At 32.1% G+C, this 23,789-nt stretch overlaps 1 protein-coding gene across 1 annotated transcript; it reads left to right on the forward strand.

Moving 5' to 3' along the window:
* The first annotated feature begins 1,802 nt into the window (after window positions 1-1,802).
* On the forward strand, window positions 1,803-6,397 carry LOC134684762 (sulfotransferase 1B1-like). Its single transcript, XM_063544067.1, is given in 5 exon segments — window positions 1,803-2,109; window positions 3,408-3,731; window positions 4,440-4,540; window positions 5,051-5,219; window positions 6,288-6,397. Coding segments are annotated over 4 exon segments (624 nt in total). The 5' UTR covers window positions 1,803-2,109; window positions 3,408-3,487.
* The last annotated feature ends 17,392 nt before the right edge of the window (window positions 6,398-23,789 follow it).

A 23,789-nucleotide genomic window follows, 5' to 3' on the forward strand; every position in this document is an offset into this window, starting at 1 on the left:
TGACAAAACAGTTGGTTCAAAGTTTTTGATTTTTTTATATATTTGTTAAAGGGTCAAAGTAAATACTTCGACAAAATTTTATGAAAATTAAACGAGCCAAATTAATTTTAGCTAAAGTGTTGGGTACCACCTTAAAACAAATGTATTTATACCATCTTGTTCGATGTTTGATTTTAAGCAAAAATGAATTTTAAAAGAATTTGATCTTCAATGCGTTGCAGATAATTCTGATTTAGTATGCTGTCTAATAACTAGTGGGATTCTAATCACGTTTCTTGTCGTCGAGGTCACAATTGGTGTAGATGTATACCTTAATTTAATAATAAATTACGTGCTGAATATTGTACGCTAGAGGTTCAAAAGATTGACCTTATTTCACAAAGGTATGTGTATTCTTTCTTAACATCAACATGATGAAATACTGTCTTTTTGGTTATTTCTGTTTTTCGGAGATGTTAGGAAATCAAGGTATGTTCGGTCAAAATTAGCAAACTCATGTGTATTATAGTTATCGGTTTCTTTTAAAACTCGTTAATTTATGTAATAAAGTGGAATTGCTATATATACATAAAGTGAAATATACTGTTAACTAGCAAAGTTTCTCGAGTAGAATATTGAAGCGAATATAAATCGTCGCCACTGTATGTAAATAAATTGTGAATTTGCTTTTTCCTTATTAAACAACATCAAGAAAATTTGAGAATCTCGAAAATAAATCACCGAGAAATGGGATGGAAAGGTCCTTTCGCGAAATAAAGTATCCGCGAATAAAGTAAAGTTGGTCTACGGTCCATATTTTACAGAAACATTTATCAACAGATTTGACGTCAGGAGACGAAAAACAAGATAACATACAGCGCACTTTGATATTCATGTAAGTACTATGTTGAAACTTTTTGAAAAGACTAACATTCCATTGGAAACCCCGTCATTGTGCCCTTTTTTGTCAACTTATATACCCGAAATTAAAAACAAAATATGAACGATTAAGAATTTAATTGAATTTGACAAAAAGAAGATTACCAGGTGAACATTGTTTTTTGTATATAATTGGGGAAATCACATATATCTGTTGCCCTCGACGAAATAAACATCGTCTTAACCTTTGAAAGTTATCATGACCTAACGAATAGCCAAATGGAAATGTTGTAATAGCTTGTGATGCTGGATAAGCGTATCACTCTAACACAGAATTTCGTACGACACTTCGTGCAGTGTGAAACGAGAATTTTCACTTTATGCAAGAAATAGATAACAATCCACAACCATAAGATAATATCGGTAGTGTAGTTAATAATGAATTTTTATTTTAATAACCACATATTTCTGTTAAGGCTACAGTAACTGTTTCACTGTTATATATTATTGATTGAATTGTCTACCTGTCAAATAACACAACTTAAGTGTATTGTTGTGTGTACACATGTAAGTACTCAAACATAAATGCTTTCCCCCATTATTTATCAAACTTACTATGAAAATAGTTCCATTTTAGAATGTATCTGTATTAAACTGTTTTAAATTAGACATAAATTAGTCGTACATAACGCTTGCATCAATCAGAACGTTTGAAACTAGATATGTCCCCATAGCTTAGTTGGTTTATCGAGATCTGTAATATATTTCATACAAAACGGTGAACAAAGAAAAAGCACCGTGGCATGCCATTATTCATGATACACAGTTAAAGTGTCATCGAAAGCAATCTCCGGCGCAGAGAGCATACCTGGACCGTTCCATATTACTAACGCTATACTCAATATTAACATATGCAGATATTAAGTCTATTATAATATAATATTCAGGATTATTACCAAGTAATTAGATTTGACTTCTTAAATGAGGTTTCGTTTACATTGTATTTGTAAAGTTTGATTATTAATTTGTTTTAGCGAAACTGATTACACAAAATGGACATACCACCCGAAATGATGAAGGCTCTGGGGCAAATGAAGTCATTGCCTCCTGTTCCATGGCCAGAGTATGAAAAGATATCTTACCCATCCTTTCTAACTTTTCGAATGAAAGGAGCGGAACAGACTTTACAGGAAATAAAGAACTTTCGGTCATGAGAAACAGATATATTAATATGCACTCATTCAAAATCAGGTACATGTATAATAGATATGACCACACTGTAAACAAACTAAAGAGGTAGAATCAATAACCCCCGAATTCATTTTAAAGCAGGGCCATTTTCATCATGATTTTAAATTCACTGTATATCAGCTCCAGGTGTGTAGTTTGAGATTTTAACTATATTATTCACGATTTGAAAAATATTAACAATTCATAAACGCTTCCAAGAAATGAAAATAACACTTTATAAGTGTCATGCGTCCGATGCGCTTTTCTGGATTTACCTTTACCAGAAAGGCTCAAATCCAAATTTTGGAAACCAAGACTGTATACAAACCTAACAGTTGACGAACTATATGAAAAAGAATGACCTAAAATAGCCAAATATATCCAACTTTGCCTGAGGAAGTTGAAACCTTATAGTTTCTTTATAATTTCTAAATACATACTAAGTACTGACTACAGTATCGATGATACCATCAAAGATTATTAGTCGACTGGTAGCGGTTTCGACCAAGTGCAATATAATCAGTTGAAAAATTATGAGAAATTGATTTTATTATACTTCACGTTAAAATGCCATATTTTGATTGGCTAATACGAGATTGTTTATTTATTCTATCACATGGCTGAGGGGGTGATATTTTTTTTGGATGTCACTCTCTCGTCAAGACCAATCAAAAATCGATAATTCAAAGGACAATGAATTGAATTAACATCAAGTAATTAGATACAATGCTTAAGTTCTACGTTTTGGCTCAAATTTTTTTATTTGACTGCCAAAATACAAAACAAATATGGCTCACTTTAGTTGTTTTTTTCTAATATTCGTAACGTTGTTATGTACGTGCCGTCTTAGAAATTTCTTTTGAAATGAAATTAATCCGTAAAAACAATAATGATAGGATATGCAGTATGATAAATAAAAGAACACATAGTTGAGAGGGTGATAGAGCAGATTGGTATCCCTAGAAAAAAGCATTGTCAACCTTGGTTCGCCGCGGTTGACAATGTTTTCTCGGGGTAACATTCTGCTTTATCACCCTCTCAGATATGTGTTATTTATATAATATGGTCCGTTGTCTTAAAACAAGTATATCACATATGACGGGATAAGGATTGAAAGGGAGTGTTGGCTTTTTTTAATTTACTGAGATCATTTTAATTTGGCAAGGAACAAATCCCATATTTGCATATTAATAACTTTTAACGTTCATTGCATAAATAGTATGTAATTAAAGCAGAGTATGCAATAACAGCAAAGAGAAACGAACTGTCGAAAATGAAAAAGAGGCAATTCAGATAATATGTACATCTCTATATTGCAGGCACACATTGGCTATATGAAATATTGGCATTGATTATAAGTAATACAACAGAATTAGTTAAAGAGACAAAGGGTGAAAAGATGCTGGAAGCAATACCAGACTTAACCGTGCTTGATGAACTTCCATCTCCTAGAATTCTCGACACGCATGTGCAGTTCCAATATATACCAACACGTCATATTGCAATAGGCGGGAAAATAGTTCACATGATAAGGAATCCTAAAGATGTCAGCGTTTCAGACTATAACCACGTAAGGAAAGATATGGTAACAAATTTAGATATACCATGGGATGAGTACTGTGAAATCTGGATGACGGGAAAATGTAAGATTCGTTCGTATATAGTTGCACATATATACACCAATTTCGAGTTCAAAGTCATTTCAACTTCAACTTGCCAATGTAGTTTTTTATATGCTTTTGGTATGCCAATTTACTTAGAGCTACATGTAAATGAGCTGGCATTTGAACAAACCTTAATTTTTGTATGCTACTTGACATCTAGTTCGTGGGTTGGTTTTTTTTGGAATTCGCAAAACCATATTGTTTTTGTATGTCTGGCTTTTGGCCTATAGCTACATATATTGACATTTACAATTAGCATGTTTTGTCTTTTTTAACGTCATCAGTTTTCTTTTGTTAACTTAGACAATTATATAAAATTATCTATATTGATAAATAATAAATGTGGTTTTTTTTCAGCAGCATCATACATTTGTAATAACTCGTGATTGATTTAATTGCCTTATAATAAACGGATCCAAAATATTATAGAACTAATTTGTGTTTCTCTCCTGATTTGTCCGCTACCGTATGATATTTAAGAAGCGTTTTGATCAACAAATATGCAATCACTGATATCTAATTTCATGTGCAGCAAATTTTTTTCATAACTAATCCGTAAAATGTAATACAATATATATGATATATTTTTTATGGACAAATATTTGAAAAATCATTCTTTTAACGCGACATATTGCATATTAATTATCAATTTCGAAACATAAACAAAGATTTCAATTTTTTTTTAAGTACCGTATGGGTCATGGTTTGATTATGAACTTGGAATAGAACAAGCAGAAAAAGATCATCCGGGGCTAATTTACACGTGTTACTACGAGGATATGAAAAAGGTATAGTCTAGTCTGTTATGAGGGTCAAGATGGGATTAACAGAATGGAAAATAAGGGCAAATTGAAGAAAGATAGACAAATGCAAAGATAGTTGAAAAATAGGCAAAACCAGAGATTAGCCAAATATCAAATGAATGAATATAGAATAGAAAATAATGAGTCGCTAGACTATATGCGCTTCATACAAAATGTATTTCGTATAACGTTTTTACAACCAAATAAATTTACAAAAAAGAAGCATTCAATTCTTTAAAAAAAAATGTAAAACGTCACTTTTTTCGAAAACAATGACTTTTTTTAACTTAAAACATACAGATTTAGTTTTTATATCGTTTCCATTAAGTAAAGAGATCTTAAGAGTTGGAACGAAACGTAGTTCATCAGAAAGATGAGTTCTTATTTATGCATAGAACGGACCTTCAACGGAAAATGAACGCTTTCTTCAGTTTGCAATAAACGCGAAAATTACTTCATTATTTCAACGGCTTCAACAATCAGCTTTAATTTTAGAATCCAACTAAAGAAATTAAGAAGCTGGCAAACTTTCTATAAATAAAGGTATCGGACGAAACTGTTGAGGGCATTGCCGATGCAACAACTTTTGACAACATGCAGAAGAACAAAATGGATGGGACAAAATTCGTATCAAATGATGGGCAAGGTTTTATTTATAGAAAAGGTTAGTGTATTACTCATGTTTCTAGTTAACCATGGGATTTCTTAAAAGAACACAAATACAGTACAAGTTAATTTTTTTTTTACTTGTTTTTTTAAATGAAAATAATTTCTTACAATTTCGAGCACCAAAGGCACATTTCAGCATTTACATTCGTAAAAAACCGAATATTTCGTCCTTTGAAACCAAGAGATCATGCATAATTAAATTACATTTACAGTATGTTTCATTATAATCCGTACTTTTGATTGGCTTACAACAATTGCAAAACACTTTACTATAATTTATTATTACACTAAACGAAAGAACTAACCTGATTTGTGCTTTACTAATACAACAAAAAACAAATACAATCACTGAAATACAAGAATTTAGCAACTTTAAATGATACAATCACTCAATAATATGACGGGTTTCTCAAAACTTTTAAGTATTTTTGGTCCTCAATGCTCTTCAATTTCGTACTATATTTGGCCTTTCAAACATTTTTGGATTCGAGTGTCAAAGATGAGTCTTTTGTGGATGAACGCGGGTCTGGCGTAAATGTAAAAATTTAATCCTGGTATCTATGATGAGTTTATTATCATATTTGTGACTAACTTAAGCATTCATATTGAAATTGCTTAAATCGTCGAATTGGCATGATCATTTTTCGATGAAATTTACCTTGTAACATGCTATATGGATAAAATCTTTTAAAAGCATTTTAATTTGAAAACACTGCGGGTGTAAAATTTACTTTATATAATGTCTCATGGGGGTCTGGTGTGGGTTTATATAAGAGAGAATAATTGCCAATATAATGAATAGATTAAAAACAAACAAAAAACAGAAAATTATATAGAATAGAATAATTACTACAATAAAAGGCGCGTTTTTCAACCAAAAACGAATTCCCATCAATCACTCGGAATTAAAAAATAAATTAAAATCCATATAAAATTAAATACGAAGTTGAAGAGCCTCGAAGACCGAAAATTCTGCTTATTTATGAAAATCTCAACAAAGTATAGAATGTTGTTTTGAACAGCGGTATACTACTGTTGCCTTTATTTGTTTTTTTATTTGTAGGTGAGATAGGTGATTGGAAGAATTATTACACCATTGCTCAAAATGAACGATATGAAACTCTGTTCAAGGAAAAAATGAAAGATAGTAAATATAAATTTCAGTACGAATAAAAATGACTTTTAGAAAACGAGTTATTTGAATCATTTGATTTGTTTTACATTGTTGACAAAGAACAGGCAAAGCAATGAGACCTAATAAATTAGGAAAAGTTAGAGTGGAGACATATTTGTTACAATGGGACGTTACTCTAAAAAGTCACTGGAAAGTTTGAGAAAGACTATTTTTATAAATTTTTGTTAGCTTCTAAGTCACACGGATCATTCGACTTCTTTTTCATATGAATGCTTTTAAAGGTTATTGACGAAACTGTCTTTAATAAGCACATCACTGATTTTAAGATTTATTTAACGTATCAAGGACATGGTAAGCGTTATCTTAAAATGAGAAGATGTGGTAAGGTTGTCATTCAGACAACTATCAAACCAAATATTTAGTGATAATAAGCTATGATAGTTCGATTCATCTCAGTTCATGCATTTCAGGATGCTACATATATGTTTATTGTGGATCCACCCTTTACTCATTTGAGTGCGCAATTCGTCATTACCCTTTAAGATGTCACTCCAAAAAACTTCATTAAAAATAACACACCTTAGAAGTTTTCAATTACCATAAGACGACCGGTCAGCCAGCCACTTTGACTGGTGAAATGAACCTTACACGTGAAAAAAAACCCACCCATATAAGATGGAAAGGAGATTGAATTCGTTAGCTGTATTTTTGTAATAACTAAATTCAAATGAGCAGTAAAATTCGCTATTTAATGAATAATGGTGGATTGAATAGCACAAAAGTCACGTCTTTGTCTGCAAGATTAAATACGCGTGTTGCACGTGTGCTGTGTATTGCAGACGTGTACTAACTCCTTTTGGGCTATGAAATCATCTCCGGAGATAAAAAGAAGGGTCCATTTAGGAATATGTATTCCTATTAACAATAAGTTAACACGAGTTCATTTGCATGGGAATATGCAATAATCAATTGTTAAACAGGCGACAATTTTGAAAATACTATGTATGTGGACTTGCACTTGCCATATTTATGAGGACCTTTGTTCATTGTTGCTCGTTTGATTGTAAAGGATGTATATTAAATATCCTAACTTTTGACATACACTACCAAAAACCTAGTTCATACTGGGTATACTGATTTTAAAAGCGCACATCAAACACTTTATGGTTGACTTTGGATATCCAACATTTATAATGGTATTATTCTGAAATCATTTCGGTGCATATACAAAAACAGAATTACACTCAAATGTGTATGGTTTTTGGTTTTCCCCCTCATGGTCGTCAGTGAAATAGACACTGATCGACTTTGAAAATGTACTTTAAAATCAAGTACATTTTTTATTTGCTTTATATTGCAAATTAAACCAGCACATGACATTTGACATTTGATATAAAAAAAATTATTAAAAATGGCACATCTAATAAATCGGCTGGTCGTTACATATGTATCAAACTGGTTCCTAAACTGTATGTGACAGTTCACACAAACTATGGAGCGCACACACTAGCAATACAACATTACAGACATGCAGCTGTATTGTTTTAACAGTGTTTACAAGCTAACAACAAAATAAAAAATATGTCATACTGACATGGCGGTGTCATTTCTTAATGAAATATTACAATGAAAGGAAAATTAATTACAACGTGTACTTTTCCATTTTAGTACAAATTCAATCCATGTTGTTTAGTCACTATGTTCATAGTTTATTTGTTACAAAATCAGTAAAGACAATATAATTGAACCTGCTTTAAATTTACAGTTTTTAATATGTTCTCGGAAATCAAAACTCACATTCGCCTAGATATAACCATATGTTCTGAAGCGGCGTAAAGCAACACCTATCAATCAATCAATGTCCATGCATATATAAAAGAAAGGAGGAATCAATAGTTACACATACAAACAAAACAAAAAAGAGATACCTTAAAGTCGATGTGAAAATATACTGTGATGAAATTCCAAATTTTTTTTTGATATTTTCTGTATTCTCTGTTTAACAACAAGCAGTTCCAAATCTATTTCACATGGGCCACTATTAAAGCCATCCTCATTAAAAGAGTGTAGAATCTGAATTAACATCTTCAACTCTATAGCACATTTTGCGAATTTGGTATCTATTTGCATTCTCTGTGTTGGATCTATAGGTACACATCCACGTCTGTTTTTGCCTTTTTGGGTTATGTAAGTACTTAGCCACGTGCATTTGACTATTTGAATACTTCTTGACCAACCAATTAGTCTGACTCTCTCACTTAAAAACGAAGGCATCAAAACAATCACATATGGATATAAACCACGTGATCGAGCATTAAGTAAAAGAGTGTGATTTTGGGAGAACTATTGCAATAACCTGTGGGTCCTTGCTCACTGTTTGCTACGTTAAATGCTGTCCGTATTAACAAGCGTAAAACAAGCAGTTTTTATATCTGATTGGATAAGGGTATCGCAACACTAAATTGTGGGATAGCATCAAACAGCAGCGTATCCCAAACTCAATCGAAGTGATGTGAAGTTTTTATAGAATTTAGTGCGTATTATACACATAATGTATACACTTTTTGCAAACAATCGGTGTAAAGGTACTTTAATCGTTGTACTGATTACTTGTGCATCTCTGAAATATTATCGGAATCGGGTAAAAATAAGTTGAATGTGTACCAGCTATCAGGTATATTAGGGATGTACGATAATGGAAACAAAACAAAATCTTATTTTAGACAATCTAATTAATTTTGTAATTTTTGACTGAGTAAATGTTTTGTTATAAATACGTTTTCGTACCCGTTAGAATTATTTAAACAATTCACATTTTTTCTTGTCGATGCCTGTCATAGCTGACTATACGGTATGAGTTTTGTTCATTGTTAAAGGTTGAACGGTGAACTATAAGTGCGTATATCCACACTTTTTGGATTCTGGTGTAAAGCTGTTTCATTGGCAATCATACCACATCTCTTTATTTGTATTAGTAAGTATACGTCTCGAAATCTGTTACGCAAGTAACTTAAAGGTATGTTTACAGGTAGACAATACTCTCCAAGGCCAAGGTTTGACAATTAAATTTGTAGACAAATATTTTTTTTTCGGTCAAATATAGCTTTTATCAGCTTAAAAAAATACAAAAATGCATAAATTTGTATATATTCAAGGCGACACACGCTGTCACTGTTGACAGTTGGAGTGATAACTTTAGTTTATTTACGTCCAGGTCAATGAACGTTTTTATGTAGACCACTTCCCTTGACAATTCGTCCGGTATTTAATTTAAGTTAATTAAGGTTAAGAATTCGTCAATCTAATTGTGTTGGGAAAAAAATTATACGTTAAATTTCTTTTTGGATTATACTAAGGATTAAAATAAAATGTTCAAAAGACAGAAGACGAGGGAATGCAAAAACCCATTCATTCATATTTACATAGAACAAGAAGAGGTTTAAAAGTGCTTCTTTCTTCACAATCTTCTTGTAATAGTCAGGTGTATATCCTTAACAAAGCCATCAATACTCCGAGGGTCTAGATTGAGGGAAAGGGGGGATGGTGGTTCCTTCATTACTTTGTTCTTTAATTTTCAGTCGTTTTTCGCTATTCTTTATTTTTGTTGTTGCACCCCATTGTTCTCTATTCCTTTTTTTTTTGGCCTTTTTTTCTGGCCTTTTTTCTCTATTCTTTATTCTGCACCTTTTGCACATTATTCTCTATTCTGTAAAACCCACCCAGACCCTCATACTATAAGACAATTTCTACAAGGTGCTGCCTTATATTTTTTTAACGTAACAAATTTTGTATTGCATGTATGCTCTAACAATTTACTTAGTTTACAGCTTTTAACTTATTAGGGGCCTCGGTGGTCAAGTGGTCTAAGTAGTTCTACTACTGTAATCACTAGCCAGTCAACACTGAGGTTGTGAGTTCGACCCCGCTCGTTTGGGTGCACTCGACTCCAATCTTAATTGACGAGGATTGTCAGTTTTCCTATCGAAGGTCGGTGGTTTTCTCCGGGCACTCCGGCTTCCTCCACACATAAAAACTTACCGCCACGAAATATCCCTTGGATAAATTTACCAAAAAATTAATGGTATAACTATATAGTATTATATAGTATTATGTAACCTAATTCATCAGTAGGTTAGTGATACAACTTTTATGATTTAATAAACACAATTGTAATAATGAAAATGAATTCACAAAAGAAGTCATGCAAATCGTTTTAAATTAATTTTATTCCGGAATCAACTCCTTATTTTCCACTCATTAAATTCCATTGTACTATTATCATTTCAAAGGTCTACATTAATGATAATAATTCCAAATTTGACACACATATTTTTATGAGAAAAAAATAAGCGCATTGTTTGTCCTGGATTCCAGTCAAATATTTTGCTTGGAAAGGAAATTAGAATGTATAACACACAAGACAATTGAACGAAAGAAATACCTTGTACATTTGTCAACTTACTAGTATAGTCTTTTTAGTTAAAATAACTGGTCTTTCTAGTTGATTTACTTGTCCTTCTGGTTAGTTTACTTTCTACTTTATAAGTTTTACTAGAACCACTAGTAATCCCATGGACAGTTAGTTTACTTTCTACTTTATAAGTTTTACTAGAACCACTAGTAATCCCATGGACAGTTAGTTTACTTTCTACTTTATAAGTTTTACTAGAACCACTAGTAATCCCATGGACAGTTAGTTTACTTTCTACTTTAGGAATCCCATGGACAGTTAGTTTACTTTCTACTGTATCAGTTTTACTAGAACCATTAGGAATCCCATGGACAGTTAGTTTACTTTCTACTTTATAAGTTTTACTAGAACCACTAGGAATCCCATGGACAGTTAGTTTACTTTCTACTGTATAAGTTTTACTAGAACCACTAGGAATCCCATGGACAGTTAGTTTACTTTCTACTTCATAAGTTTTACTAGAACCACTAGTAATCCCGTGGACAGTTAGTTTACTTTCTACTTTATAAGTTTTACTAGAACCACTAGTAATCCCATGGACAGTTAGTTTACTTTCTACTTTATAAGTTTTACTAGAACCACTAGTAATCCCATGGACAGTTAGTTTACTTTCTACTTTAGGAATCCCATGGACAGTTAGTTTACTTTCTACTGTATCAGTTTTACTAGAACCATTAGGAATCTCATGGACAGTTAGTTTACTTTCTACTTTATAAGTTTTACTAGAACCACTAGTAATCCCGTGGACAGTTAGTTTACTTTCTACTTTATAAGTTTTACTAGAACCACTAGTAATCCCATGGACAGTTTGTTTACTTTCTACTTTATACGTTTTACTAGAACCACTAGTAAACCCGTGGACAGTTAGTTTACTTTCTACTTTATAAGTTTTACTAGAACCACTAGTAATCCCATGGACAGTTAGTTTACTTTCTATTTTATAAGTTTTACTAGAACCACTAGTAATCCCATGGACAGTTAGTTTACTTTCTACTTTAGAAGTTTTACTAGAACCACTAGTTATCCCATGGACAGTTAGTTTACTTTATATTTTATAAGTTTTACTAAAACCACTAGTAATCCCGTGGACAGTTTGTTTACTTTCTACTTTATAAGTTTTACTAGAACCACTAGGAATCCCATGGACAGTTAGTTTACTTTATATTTTATAAGTTTTACTAGAACCACTAGTAATCCCATGGACAGTTATTTTACTTTCTACTTTATAAGTTTTACTAGAACCACTAGTAATCCCATGGACAGTTAGTTTACTTTCTACTTTATAAGTTTTACTAGAACCACTAGTAATCCCATGGACAGTTAGTTTACTTTCTACTTTATACGTTTTACAAGAACCACTAGTAAATCCGTGGACAGTTAGTTTACTTTCTACTTTATAAGTTTTACTAGAACCACTAGTAATCCCATGGACAGTTAGTTTACTTTCTATTTTATAAGTTTTACTAGAACCACTAGTAATCCCATGGACAGTTAGTTTACTTTATATTTTATAAGTTTTACTAAAACCACTAGTAATCCCGTGGACAGTTTGTTTACTTTCTACTTTATAAGTTTTACTAGAACCACTAGTAATCCCGTGGACAGTTAGTTTACTTTCTACTTTAGGAATCCTATGGACAGTTAGTTTACTTTCTACTGTATCAGTTTTACTAGAACCACTAGTAATCCCATGGACAGTTAGTTTACTTTCTACTTTATAAGTTTTACTAGAACCACTAGTAATCCCATGGACAGTTAGTTTACTTTCTACTTTATAAGTTTTACTAGAACCACTAGTAATCCCATGGACAGTTAGTTTACTTTCTACTTTATAAGTTTTACTAGAACCACTAGTAATCCCATGAACAGTTTGTTTACTTTCTACTTTATACGTTTTACTAGAACCACTAGTAAACCCATGGACAGTTAGTTTACTTTCTACTTTAGGAATCCCATGGACAGTTAGTTTACTTTCTACTGTATCAGTTTTACTAGAACCATTAGGAATCCCATGGACAGTTAGTTTACTTTCTACTTTATAAGTTTTACTAGAACCACTAGTAATCCCGTGGACAGTTAGTTTACTTTCTACTTTATAAGTTTTACTAGAACCACTAGTAATCCCATGGACAGTTTGTTTACTTTCTACTTTATACGTTTTACTAGAACCACTAGTAAACCCGTGGACAGTTAGTTTACTTTCTACTTTATAAGTTTTACTAGAACCACTAGTAATCCCATGGACAGTTAGTTTACTTTCTATTTTATAAGTTTTACTAGAACCACTAGTAATCCCATGGACAGTTAGTTTACTTTCTACTTTAGAAGTTTTACTAGAACCACTAGTTATCCCATGGACAGTTAGTTTACTTTATATTTTATAAGTTTTACTAAAACCACTAGTAATCCCGTGGACAGTTTGTTTACTTTCTACTTTATAAGTTTTACTAGAACCACTAGGAATCCCATGGACAGTTAGTTTACTTTATATTTTATAAGTTTTACTAGAACCACTAGTAATCCCATGGACAGTTAGTTTACTTTCTACTTTATAAGTTTTACTAGAACCACTAGTAATCCCATGGACAGTTAGTTTACTTTCTACTTTATAAGTTTTACTAGAACCACTAGTAATCCCATGGACAGTTAGTTTACTTTCTACTTTATACGTTTTACAAGAACCACTAGTAAATCCGTGGACAGTTAGTTTACTTTCTACTTTATAAGTTTTACTAGAACCACTAGTAATCCCATGGACAGTTAGTTTACTTTCTATTTTATAAGTTTTACTAGAACCACTAGTAATCCCATGGACAGTTAGTTTACTTTATATTTTATAAGTTTTACTAAAACCACTAGTAATCCCGTGGACAGTTTGTTTACTTTCTACTTTATAAGTTTTACTAGAACCACTAGTAATCCCGTGGACAGTTAGTTTACTTTCTACTTTAGGAATCCTATGGACAGTTAGTTTACTTTCTACTGTATCAGTTTTACTAGAACCACTAGTAATCCCATGGACAGTTAGTTTACTTTCTACTTTATAAGTTTTACTAGAACCACTAGTAATCCCATGGACAGTTAGTTTACTTTCTACTTTATAAGTTTTACTAGAACCACTAGTAATCCCATGGACAGTTAGTTTACTTTCTACTTTATAAGTTTTACTAGAACCACTAGTAATCCCATGAACAGTTTGTTTACTTTCTACTTTATACGTTTTACTAGAACCACTAGTAAACCCGTGGACAGTTAGTTTACTTTCTACTTTATAAGTTTTACTAGAACCACTAGTAATCCCATGGACAGTTAGTTTACTTTCTATTTTATAAGTTTTACTAGAACCACTAGGAATCCCATGGACAGTTAGTTTACTTTCTACTTTATAAGTTTTACTAGAACCACTAGTAATCCCATGGACAGTTAGTTTACTTTATATTTTATAAGTTTTACTAAAACCACTAGTAATCCCGTGGACAGTTTGTTTACTTTCTACTTGATAAGTTTTACTAGAACCACTAGGAATCCCATGGACAGTTAGTTTACTTTCTATTTTATAAGTTTTACTAGAACCACTAGTAATCCCATGGACAGTTAGTTTACTTTCTACTTTATAAGTTTTACTAGAACCACTAGTAAATCCATGGACAGTTAGTTTACTTTCTACTTTATCAGTTTTACTAGAACCACTAGTAATCCCATGGACAGTTAGTTTACTTTCTACTTTATACGTTTTACTAGAACCACTAGTAAACCCGTGGACAGTTAGTTTACTTTCTACTTTATAAGTTTTACTAGAACCACAAGTAATCCCATGGACAGTTAGTTTACTTTCTATTTTATAAGTTTTACTAGAACCACTAGTAATCCCATGGACAGTTAGTTTACTTTCTACTTTATAAGTTTTACTAGAACCACTAGTAATCCCATGGACAGTTAGTTACCTTTATATTTTATAAGTTTTACTAAAACCACTAGTAATCCCGTGGACAGTTTGTTTACTTTCTACTTTATAAGTTTTACTAGAACCACTAGTAATCCCGTGGACAGTTAGTTTACTTTCTACTTTATAAGTTTTACTAGAACCACTAGTAATCCCATCGACAGTTAGTATACTTATTTAACTAGTAAATTCTACTAGGTTTTTCTTTGAATGAAACGAATTCTGCGTCAAACCAGCTTATCCAAATTTTAAGATGTTTTTTTTTTATACTTTATATCTTTTTGTCGTCGAATTACGTTGCTTTGTTCCTAAAACCCACAATATTTTAATTGGGTTTCTGAGACACTATATAAAAATAGACAATAATAGTGCATTGACTTGACATATCAACGATATGAGGATGGGGCTTAGAAACGGGGAAATGCGAGGCTGTGCCGAGCTATTTCCCCGTTTCGGGCCGAATCCTTATATCGTTGATAAGTCAAGTCAATGCACTATTATTGTCTTTATACTGCAATCTAAAACAACATTTTCACTGGTTGATTAATGCGTTAGGGTTATTTATTTGATTTAAATATTGGGGAAAATCCCCTTTAAAAAGGCCTCATATCATGCTCGCGGAGAAATATACAACACAATGCAATGTACATATTTACCTGTTGAAACTCAAACTCGATGGTGAACGAAAATCATTTGAGTATAGACTTCAATATCAACCATAAGCATGAAACATAATGATTTATAGGTTGCAAACAAAAAATATTAACAAATGAAATATGTTTTTCCAATAATTGCAAAAGAAACAAGGTTGAGTCGATCCACGCATCGTTGTATGCATTGGAAACAAGAACAGGTTGAAGAGGTCGTATGAATAATTAAATATTGTTTCGGCATTTTCTATTTAAAAATATTCATGAGGAAAAGTGATATCGGGTCAAACAGTATATGACATTATTAGTTACACAGTGTGTAATTGTCCTAATACGAGAATTTATCGGGTCAATAAAATTCATATCGGGTGAGGCGAAGCCAAACCCGATATGAATTTTATTGACCCGATAAGTGTGTTATTGTCCTAATACGACAATTTTATTGACCCGATAAATTCCATATTAGGACAATTACACACTGTGTAACGAATTTATCCTGATTTCGTTATATTACATATTATTATATTTAAATTCAATATAAGGACAATATCAACCAAATATATTTTAGATATTTAATCTAAAACTGTGAAAAATTAAAATATTAGGACTATGAAGCAACTCATTTTTTTAATTTTTTTTATTAGGTCAATGGTATAAGGGAGATAATCCCAATTGACGTAATAAATAAGGGAGATAATTCCTATTGACGTAATAAAAAATTGTACTGAAATTTATTAGGACAATATCAGCCAAACAAACTGCGAGAAATTACTCTAAATCAGGATAAAGAAATATACAGTCAACGCATTTTGACTGCTCAAATAGAACGAGTGCAGTATAAAGAATAAATTGTTATATACTAGTAAGGTGGTATTGTATTTGTACCGTAAGGTGTGGCGCTATTCGGAACTCGTCCCCCCTTTTTTATACTTATCTAGAAAAACTGCAATTAGATCTCCAAAAGGTATATAAGATTCCCTAATTTGTACTATTGAACATCTGTCAATCTATTAGATGTAAGAATATTAGCAACTCGTTAATCTAACCATTGGAACTATTTTCTAGAAGTGCAACGGTTAGTTTTCATAGAGTTATCGTTCTTTGTATAATTTCTTCAATATTATGTTTCGTATATTGTTTTGTAATTAGAATTTAGAGATTATTACCAATAGTCAGATAATCAATTCATCAAAATCACAGTATTCTATAGGTGGTACATGTACATAACACTACAGGGAGATAACTCTGTAAAAATCAGCTGAACGTTTTAATCACGTTCTATAATAAAGGAATTATTAAGATTCTCAATGGTCAAAATTAGTGTTTGTCAAACTGCTATATATCCAATGAATTTTTTTCTGAGAAAGTGTGTGTTTCAAGTTTTTTGAAATTATATATTTTTGTCAAAAGGTCAAAGTAAATATTTTGTAAAAATTTTATGAAAATAAAACGAGCCAAACTAATTTTAGTCAAGATGTATGGTACCACCTTAAACGCTGCGTACGTTTGGTTAAGTTAAAAACATCTGAATCCTTTAAGTTGACTTACAGCTTGAATTTGTTAAAGATTGTAGTAGATTAATAATTAGCAAGTTGTTTTGTGACAAACTGACAAGACATCCGTCCAAGAAAAACTTTTAGATATTTTTTCACACTTTCTGGCTTTTAGGTATGACATATGAACTTGTCGCGCGGACACTTTTATTTCATAAAACACACACTAATGTCTATCAAGCTATTAATTTAAACGTTTTCCCGGAACGACGTCGGCTACAGATATGCTATAAAATTCGTTGACTTAGTTTGTGTGCAAAAAGAAAATTATTTAGTTTAGGATCGAGGCATCATAGTCGTGTTTGGTCTTTTTTTTTTAAATGTGATTAGTCATATCAAATTTTAAAAACCTACCAAAAAGCCAAAAAGAAAGATGGACACACAAAATAAAACAAAAAAAACAACAACCAAACTAACTTCTCATGTCATACATTTTGAGGATGTTCTTTAACATTAATGTCATTCATTCTCCGAGAGCTTTACCACATAGATATTTCGCTACAAAAGTATGTTTGACAGACAAAGGTGTAAATGTGTGTAAAACCTAGGACACATTTCTTAGACTGAAATATAACGTCATTAAAGTTGTGTAAATTCAAAGCATAATAACACGGAAGCGTATTAGCGCCACACATTTTTTTTTCCATATGTTTGCGTTACAACGCAAACCTTTGCCTTATAATGCAAACCTTTTGCGTTAAACGCAAGCCTTTGCGTTACTTTGCGTTGTAACGCAAACCTTTGCGTTATAACGCAAACCTTTTGCGTTGTAACGCAAACCTTTGCGATATAACGCAAACCTTTGCGTTTAACGCAAATATCTTGATTTCAATTATTCATTTAGTTTTGTATATATGGATGCGAAACATGGAAATTAACAAACATTGAAGAAAAGAAACTAAATACTGTAGAACACCAATGCCTAAGAAAGATCCTAAAAATAAGATGGCAAAGTAAAACATCGAACAAAACAGTAAATGAAATAGCTAACACCAGAAACATCAGTTGCGAAATCAGAAGGAGACGGTGGACATGGATAGGACATACATTAAGACGTGAAAGAGACAACAACAGCTATGTAGCTCTACAATGGGCACCTGAAGGGAAAAGAACTAGAGGAAGGCCAAAAACTACATGGAGAAGAACAACAGAGAAAGAAAGGAACCAACAAGGATGGACAAGTTGGAACGTAGCCAGAACAGCGGCAAAAGATAGAAAAGGGTGGAAAAACAGCGTGGAGGCCTTATGCGACTTCTGGCGCGGAGAGAATTAAGGTTAAGGTAAGGTTTGTATATATGTCCGTCTGTCATTCATTTCGGATGTGATTTACTAGTAGATAAATAAAGAAACATACATACAAGGCCAAATCATTATAATAAATATGCATAGGAATAATGGAATACTTGAAGTGCAATTATACATAAATTAAGACTGATTTGTGCATCAGAAAAGTATAGAATTTAACAAGAAAATATATAAAGTTTAGTATATAGTTTAGTATATAGTCATATTTAAATTGAAAGATAAAAAATAATGTCATACAATTGTGAAACCTCCAAGTCAAATAGACAAAATGATCTTTCTGCTTTAAAATGAATTTTTAATAAGGAAACATTTTTTTTAAATCTCAGAATATGATCAAGATTCTTTGATAGAAATTCATTGAATTTTCATTTCAATATAATGAAGTATTTTTAAGATGCTTGGGTAGCAATTTGAATAGAGAGAACATGATTTTATTAATAAAACATCTTCATTCTATACATTTATTGCCAAAGGGTAGCTTGTTGGAATCTAACCTACTTTACACATTTCTCAAACGAGAGCTTACTTTGGAAGTATATTTATATTCAGTTATAGTTATATTAGCAGGGTTGATTTTTTTCTTAGGTATAATTAACCTCAATTTACTCAATTTTCTTTGTAATATATATACTAGTAGTAACATGGATATCGTTTTTGGGGACCTTTATAGTTTGTTGTTCAGTGTGAGCCAATGCTCCGTGTTGAAGACCGTACTTCGGCCTATGATGGTTTACTTTTTCGAATAGTGACTTAGATGGAGAGTTTTCTTATTGGCACTCATACCACATCTTCTTATATTATTCTGCTCATTATTAGTCATTGATCTGATCTAATTATTCAAGCATTTTACTTTGCAATGACTACAAAGGTGATACATTTTAATATATACAGCCTCCTCCATTAATAACTACTGTTTCCATAGGAAGAAAAAAAAATGTGAGGCGCTAATACGCTTCCGTATAATAATCCTTATGTTCTCCAAACTTTTTACAGATGGATTAGTTAATGAACAAAATAAGCTAAAAATATTGATAGGTAATTGAGCTCCTTTTCGAGATATTTATTTCTTTTTTAAATGCCGGGGAAAGGCTGACTCGGACTTTTGCCTTATATTTGCATTGATATTATTTAGGTCTCAAATCGAGAGAAAGAAATCTAGAATCATCTAACACAAATTCCTTAACCTGGCCTACGTACATCCTTAAGAGTTTGCATTAGAATAGGAATGGGAAAGACAGTACTGTATTTGAACTGCATTTGCGACCTTCAAATCACAAATTGTCAGTAGCAGCTATTTCGTAAAAGTTCTGTTATTCCTTAATATTTAATTATCGATTTAAAGTTTTTCGAGGGGCCTCGGTGGTCGAGTGGTCTAAGTAGTCGAACTACTATATCACTAGCATGTCAACACTGAGGTTTCGTGTTCGAATCCCGCTTGGGGCAGGTGCATTCAACTCCAATCTTAATTGACTAATTTTGGGTTTTCCTATACTGAAGGTCGGTGGTTCTCTCCGGGCATTCCGCCTTACTTAACCAGTTAAAACTGACCACCACGAAATAGCACAATAGTGTTGAAAGTGACATTAAGGTGGTATTTAACACTCAGTTCAGTTTCTTGTGGAGCACTACGCAAAAGGGTATAGTTTGAGCAACTATTTACACCTTAAAACATAGGGAAACAATTAATTATATTATATACAGATGACTGAATTTGGTTATAATGATCACTAAATAATAGATATCATAATTAATTCATAGGATTGTCATCATAAAGTTTTTGAAAATATATAATAATTAATTATATGTGCTAGGGTGTAGGAAAATGTTAAAAAACAACAACTGCATATACATGTATTTACAAGAATTAAAATGGTCAAAAGTTTAAAATTACTTATAATCATTAGCTGAGAGTGTTATAATATATCAGGAATAATAATGAAAATTTTCCTTGTAAGACTTATGTAGAATGGTTTGGGTTTTGACAAAATTTAAGCTATAATATGTACAAAAATTTTCTTTACAGTTTAATTTCTATATGGAGATCTTGTCATTACTCTTTTTAAATTATAACTGATATCTTACAATTTTGAAGGGAAGATTTCTTTTTTTTAAAACTTAGAAGTCGTAAAATAGTTGGATGGTATACTATTTGTAAGAAACAACTACAGGGAGATAACTCTGTAAAATCAGCTAAACGCTGATTTGTTCAAGTTTTCTGGAATTTTCATATTTTTTTCAAAGGGTCAAAGTAAATATTTTGTCAAAATTTTATGAAAACTAAACGACCCAAACTAATTTCAGTCAAGGTGTTGGGTACTACCACCTTAAACACCAATCAATCAGGCAATCAATTAAAGGAGAAGGTTCCGTAAGACCCCTTTTTGGCCCCAAAATATATCAGTTTTACAAAATTGTGAAAATGTATTTTTTTAGCTTTATATTGGAAAGTATAATGCTTCTGCTACAAACATATGGGCTGTTTTCGACAATACAATGCAAATATATCGAGTACTAGCATTATTAAGTCATGCTAAATTACTGAAATCTTCACAATTTCAGCATTTTAGTTAAATTTTAGATGGTTTCCGTCTCAAATGAAAGTGGCTGCATTCGTGTTCATTCATAATATTGAAATGTAAGTTGTATTTGATGATAATACATTACATATATAAAGGTTGAGGATGAACACGGATGCGGCCACTTTCATTTTTCACAAAAAACACCTTAAAAGTGACGTTTTTTGGCATATTTGATAGTTTTTCATATTTAAGCTTGAATCGGAGCGATTTTATTGACTAAATCAGTTAAAATCTTTCACAAAAACTAATCAAATCAATTGAAATAGACACTTAAATGTTTAAAAAGTGTCCAAAATCTTTCGTAAGATGAACCTGGAATTTGATGCCACAATCGGCCATTACCGGAACTACTCCATTTTCGGATACTGGTAAAAGTAGCTTTGGGTATCAAACTTAATGGTTAACATATAACCTTTTCCACTAACATGTCATTGACTCGTTTAATACAATTAGTATAAATTATATAAGTATAACAAAGTGTTATCCATATTATATGACAAATAACCATCGCTCATAATAAACATATCACTAAAAGGGTAGGGATTGATTGATAACAGGACTGTCAGCAAATATGAAAGATGGAAGGACCGCCTCAATGCCCCATCCACGAATGTGTTATTTCTGTTGTTATTTAGCCTTTAAATCAAATAAACAATTTATAATCAACAATTTTAACATGTTTAATGGCGAGAACATCTACACAAAAAATTTAAAACCAGGCATTGTTTAAGTGGCTGTCAGCTTGGGTTTGGTCATTGTATGGATCTTTTCTCATGAAAACTACAGAGTATACATTTTGTTCATTTCCTTACTTTTAACTGGTCACTGAACTCGTAAAACGGCGATTGACATTGTCCATAAACTGAAGGTGTTTGTGACTTAAAAAGACTTATCAGGGTTCATCCTCCGATATATGTAAAACAAGATTTGTTCACTCATATGTACGATAATAACTGGTGTTTGATATGTAAAAACATACTTTCAAAGGAAAGGGGAGGAATGAAAAATTGTAAAACTTCGTCAAAACTCATTAGCAACATTTATTAACATTGTGTAAAAGTCTAGGGTCACCGTTTTGATGAACAATGCAATGTCAGATATAATAATAACCTTTCAAAATATGTAATAGGTCGGTTATATGTATACTGGAAATATGTCATAAGACTTGACCAGAACGGAAGAAAAAAAATAATTGCAAGTATATTTATAGTAAACTACAGTGCAAAATAATGCTTCTGCAATCCCTCGACACGTTAAGAACATGAATATAGAAATAGGAAGATTTGGTATGATTGCCAATGAGACAACTCTCCATCAAAGACCAAACCGACACAACAGTTAACAACTATATATATGGGGCACTGAAAGCTCTTCATCAAAGAGCAAAACCTGTACTGCAAAGTAAGCTATAAAAGCCCCGAAATGACAAATTTAAAACAATTCAAACGAGGAAAACTAACGGCCTAATTTATGAACATAACAGGAAACAACGAACAAATATGATAAACAGCACAAAAGCTGAATTACAGGCTCCTGACTTGGGATAGTCACATACAGAATGAGGTGGTGTTCAACATGTTTGCTGGCGCCAAACCCTCTCCTTACCTGGGACACAGGAACACAATTTCAGATGGACATGGAATCTTAAAACATAACAGTGCGGCTTTTACAACTTACAAATAGGACAACACGAACGGATTACCCTTCCGAAGCACCTGAGATCACCTATAGGATTTGGTGCCCAGGTGAGGTGGACCATGTTGTATATGCTGTATGGTTTCGTTTTTGGTATTTTGAGAACTATCATTTGTCTGTTCCTCGTGTTCCTTTTTGTCATAGTTTTGTCTATTGATCGGCGACTTGTGGCATTTTTTTTTTTATTTGCCCATGGTGTCTCCTTTTTAGTATATTGATGTCAATCAATTAATCATCAAATCTTGCAATAATTTCAAGTGAGAAAACCATCAATAATTTCAAGTGAGAAAACCATCAATAATTGCAGGTGAAAAAACATCAATTATGACAAATACGAAAGTTAGCAGTAATGTAAATTGGCAATACATGCAATAATGTCAACCAAAACAACTTAACAAGCACTAGTGTCAAATGGAGAAAAAAAAACTAGCACTAGTGTCAAATGGACAAAACTATCAAAAATGTCCGATAATAAATCTAGAAGCTATAAAATCAGATGAAAAAATCTAGCAATAATGTCAACCAAAATCGGCGATAACGTCAGATACGAAAAAAAACAATGCTGTTACATGTAGACGAGAAGACTAGCAATAATGTCAGTTAAAAAAAAAGCAATATCGTGAAACACACATCAATAATGTTATATTCCAAAACTAGCAGTGCTGTAAAATGACAAAAAGCCCTAATAATTTCAGATGAAACACCAGCAAAAATTTCAAACAAAACCAGCAATATTGTAAGATGAGAAAAAAGCACGGCTTCGCCGCGGTTGACAATATTTTCTCGGGGTACCAATCTGCTCTATCACCCTCTCAGCTATGTGTTATTTATATAATGTCAGATAAGAAATGTTTTTTTTTTTCCAGTACAACAGAAAACTAACGACTTGATTTAATTTAAGCTTGTAGCCTCAAACAACAAACTACAGCCAGAGACGACAACTATACTACAGGCAGTAACAAAAAAACTTGGTCAGTACAGGTATTGTCTGATAAATTTCCTTCATCATCCTTCATAACGCTCATCACTGAAATCTATGAGAAAAGAACTAAGTACAAGAGGCAATGAAGCATCAAAACACCTAATCTTTGCGAATTAAAATCAAAAAGAAAGAAAAAAAAAAAAAAAGGCAATAATGTCAAATGACGGAAAACAAGCAATAATCTCAGTTAATAAAATAACTCAGAATGTTTTTGTGTGCTAAACGTCCAGTGGCAAATATTTCATCCAAATT

This window comes from Mytilus trossulus, chromosome 9, assembly GCF_036588685.1.
Source record: "Mytilus trossulus isolate FHL-02 chromosome 9, PNRI_Mtr1.1.1.hap1, whole genome shotgun sequence".
NCBI lineage: Eukaryota > Metazoa > Mollusca > Bivalvia > Mytilida > Mytilidae > Mytilus > Mytilus trossulus.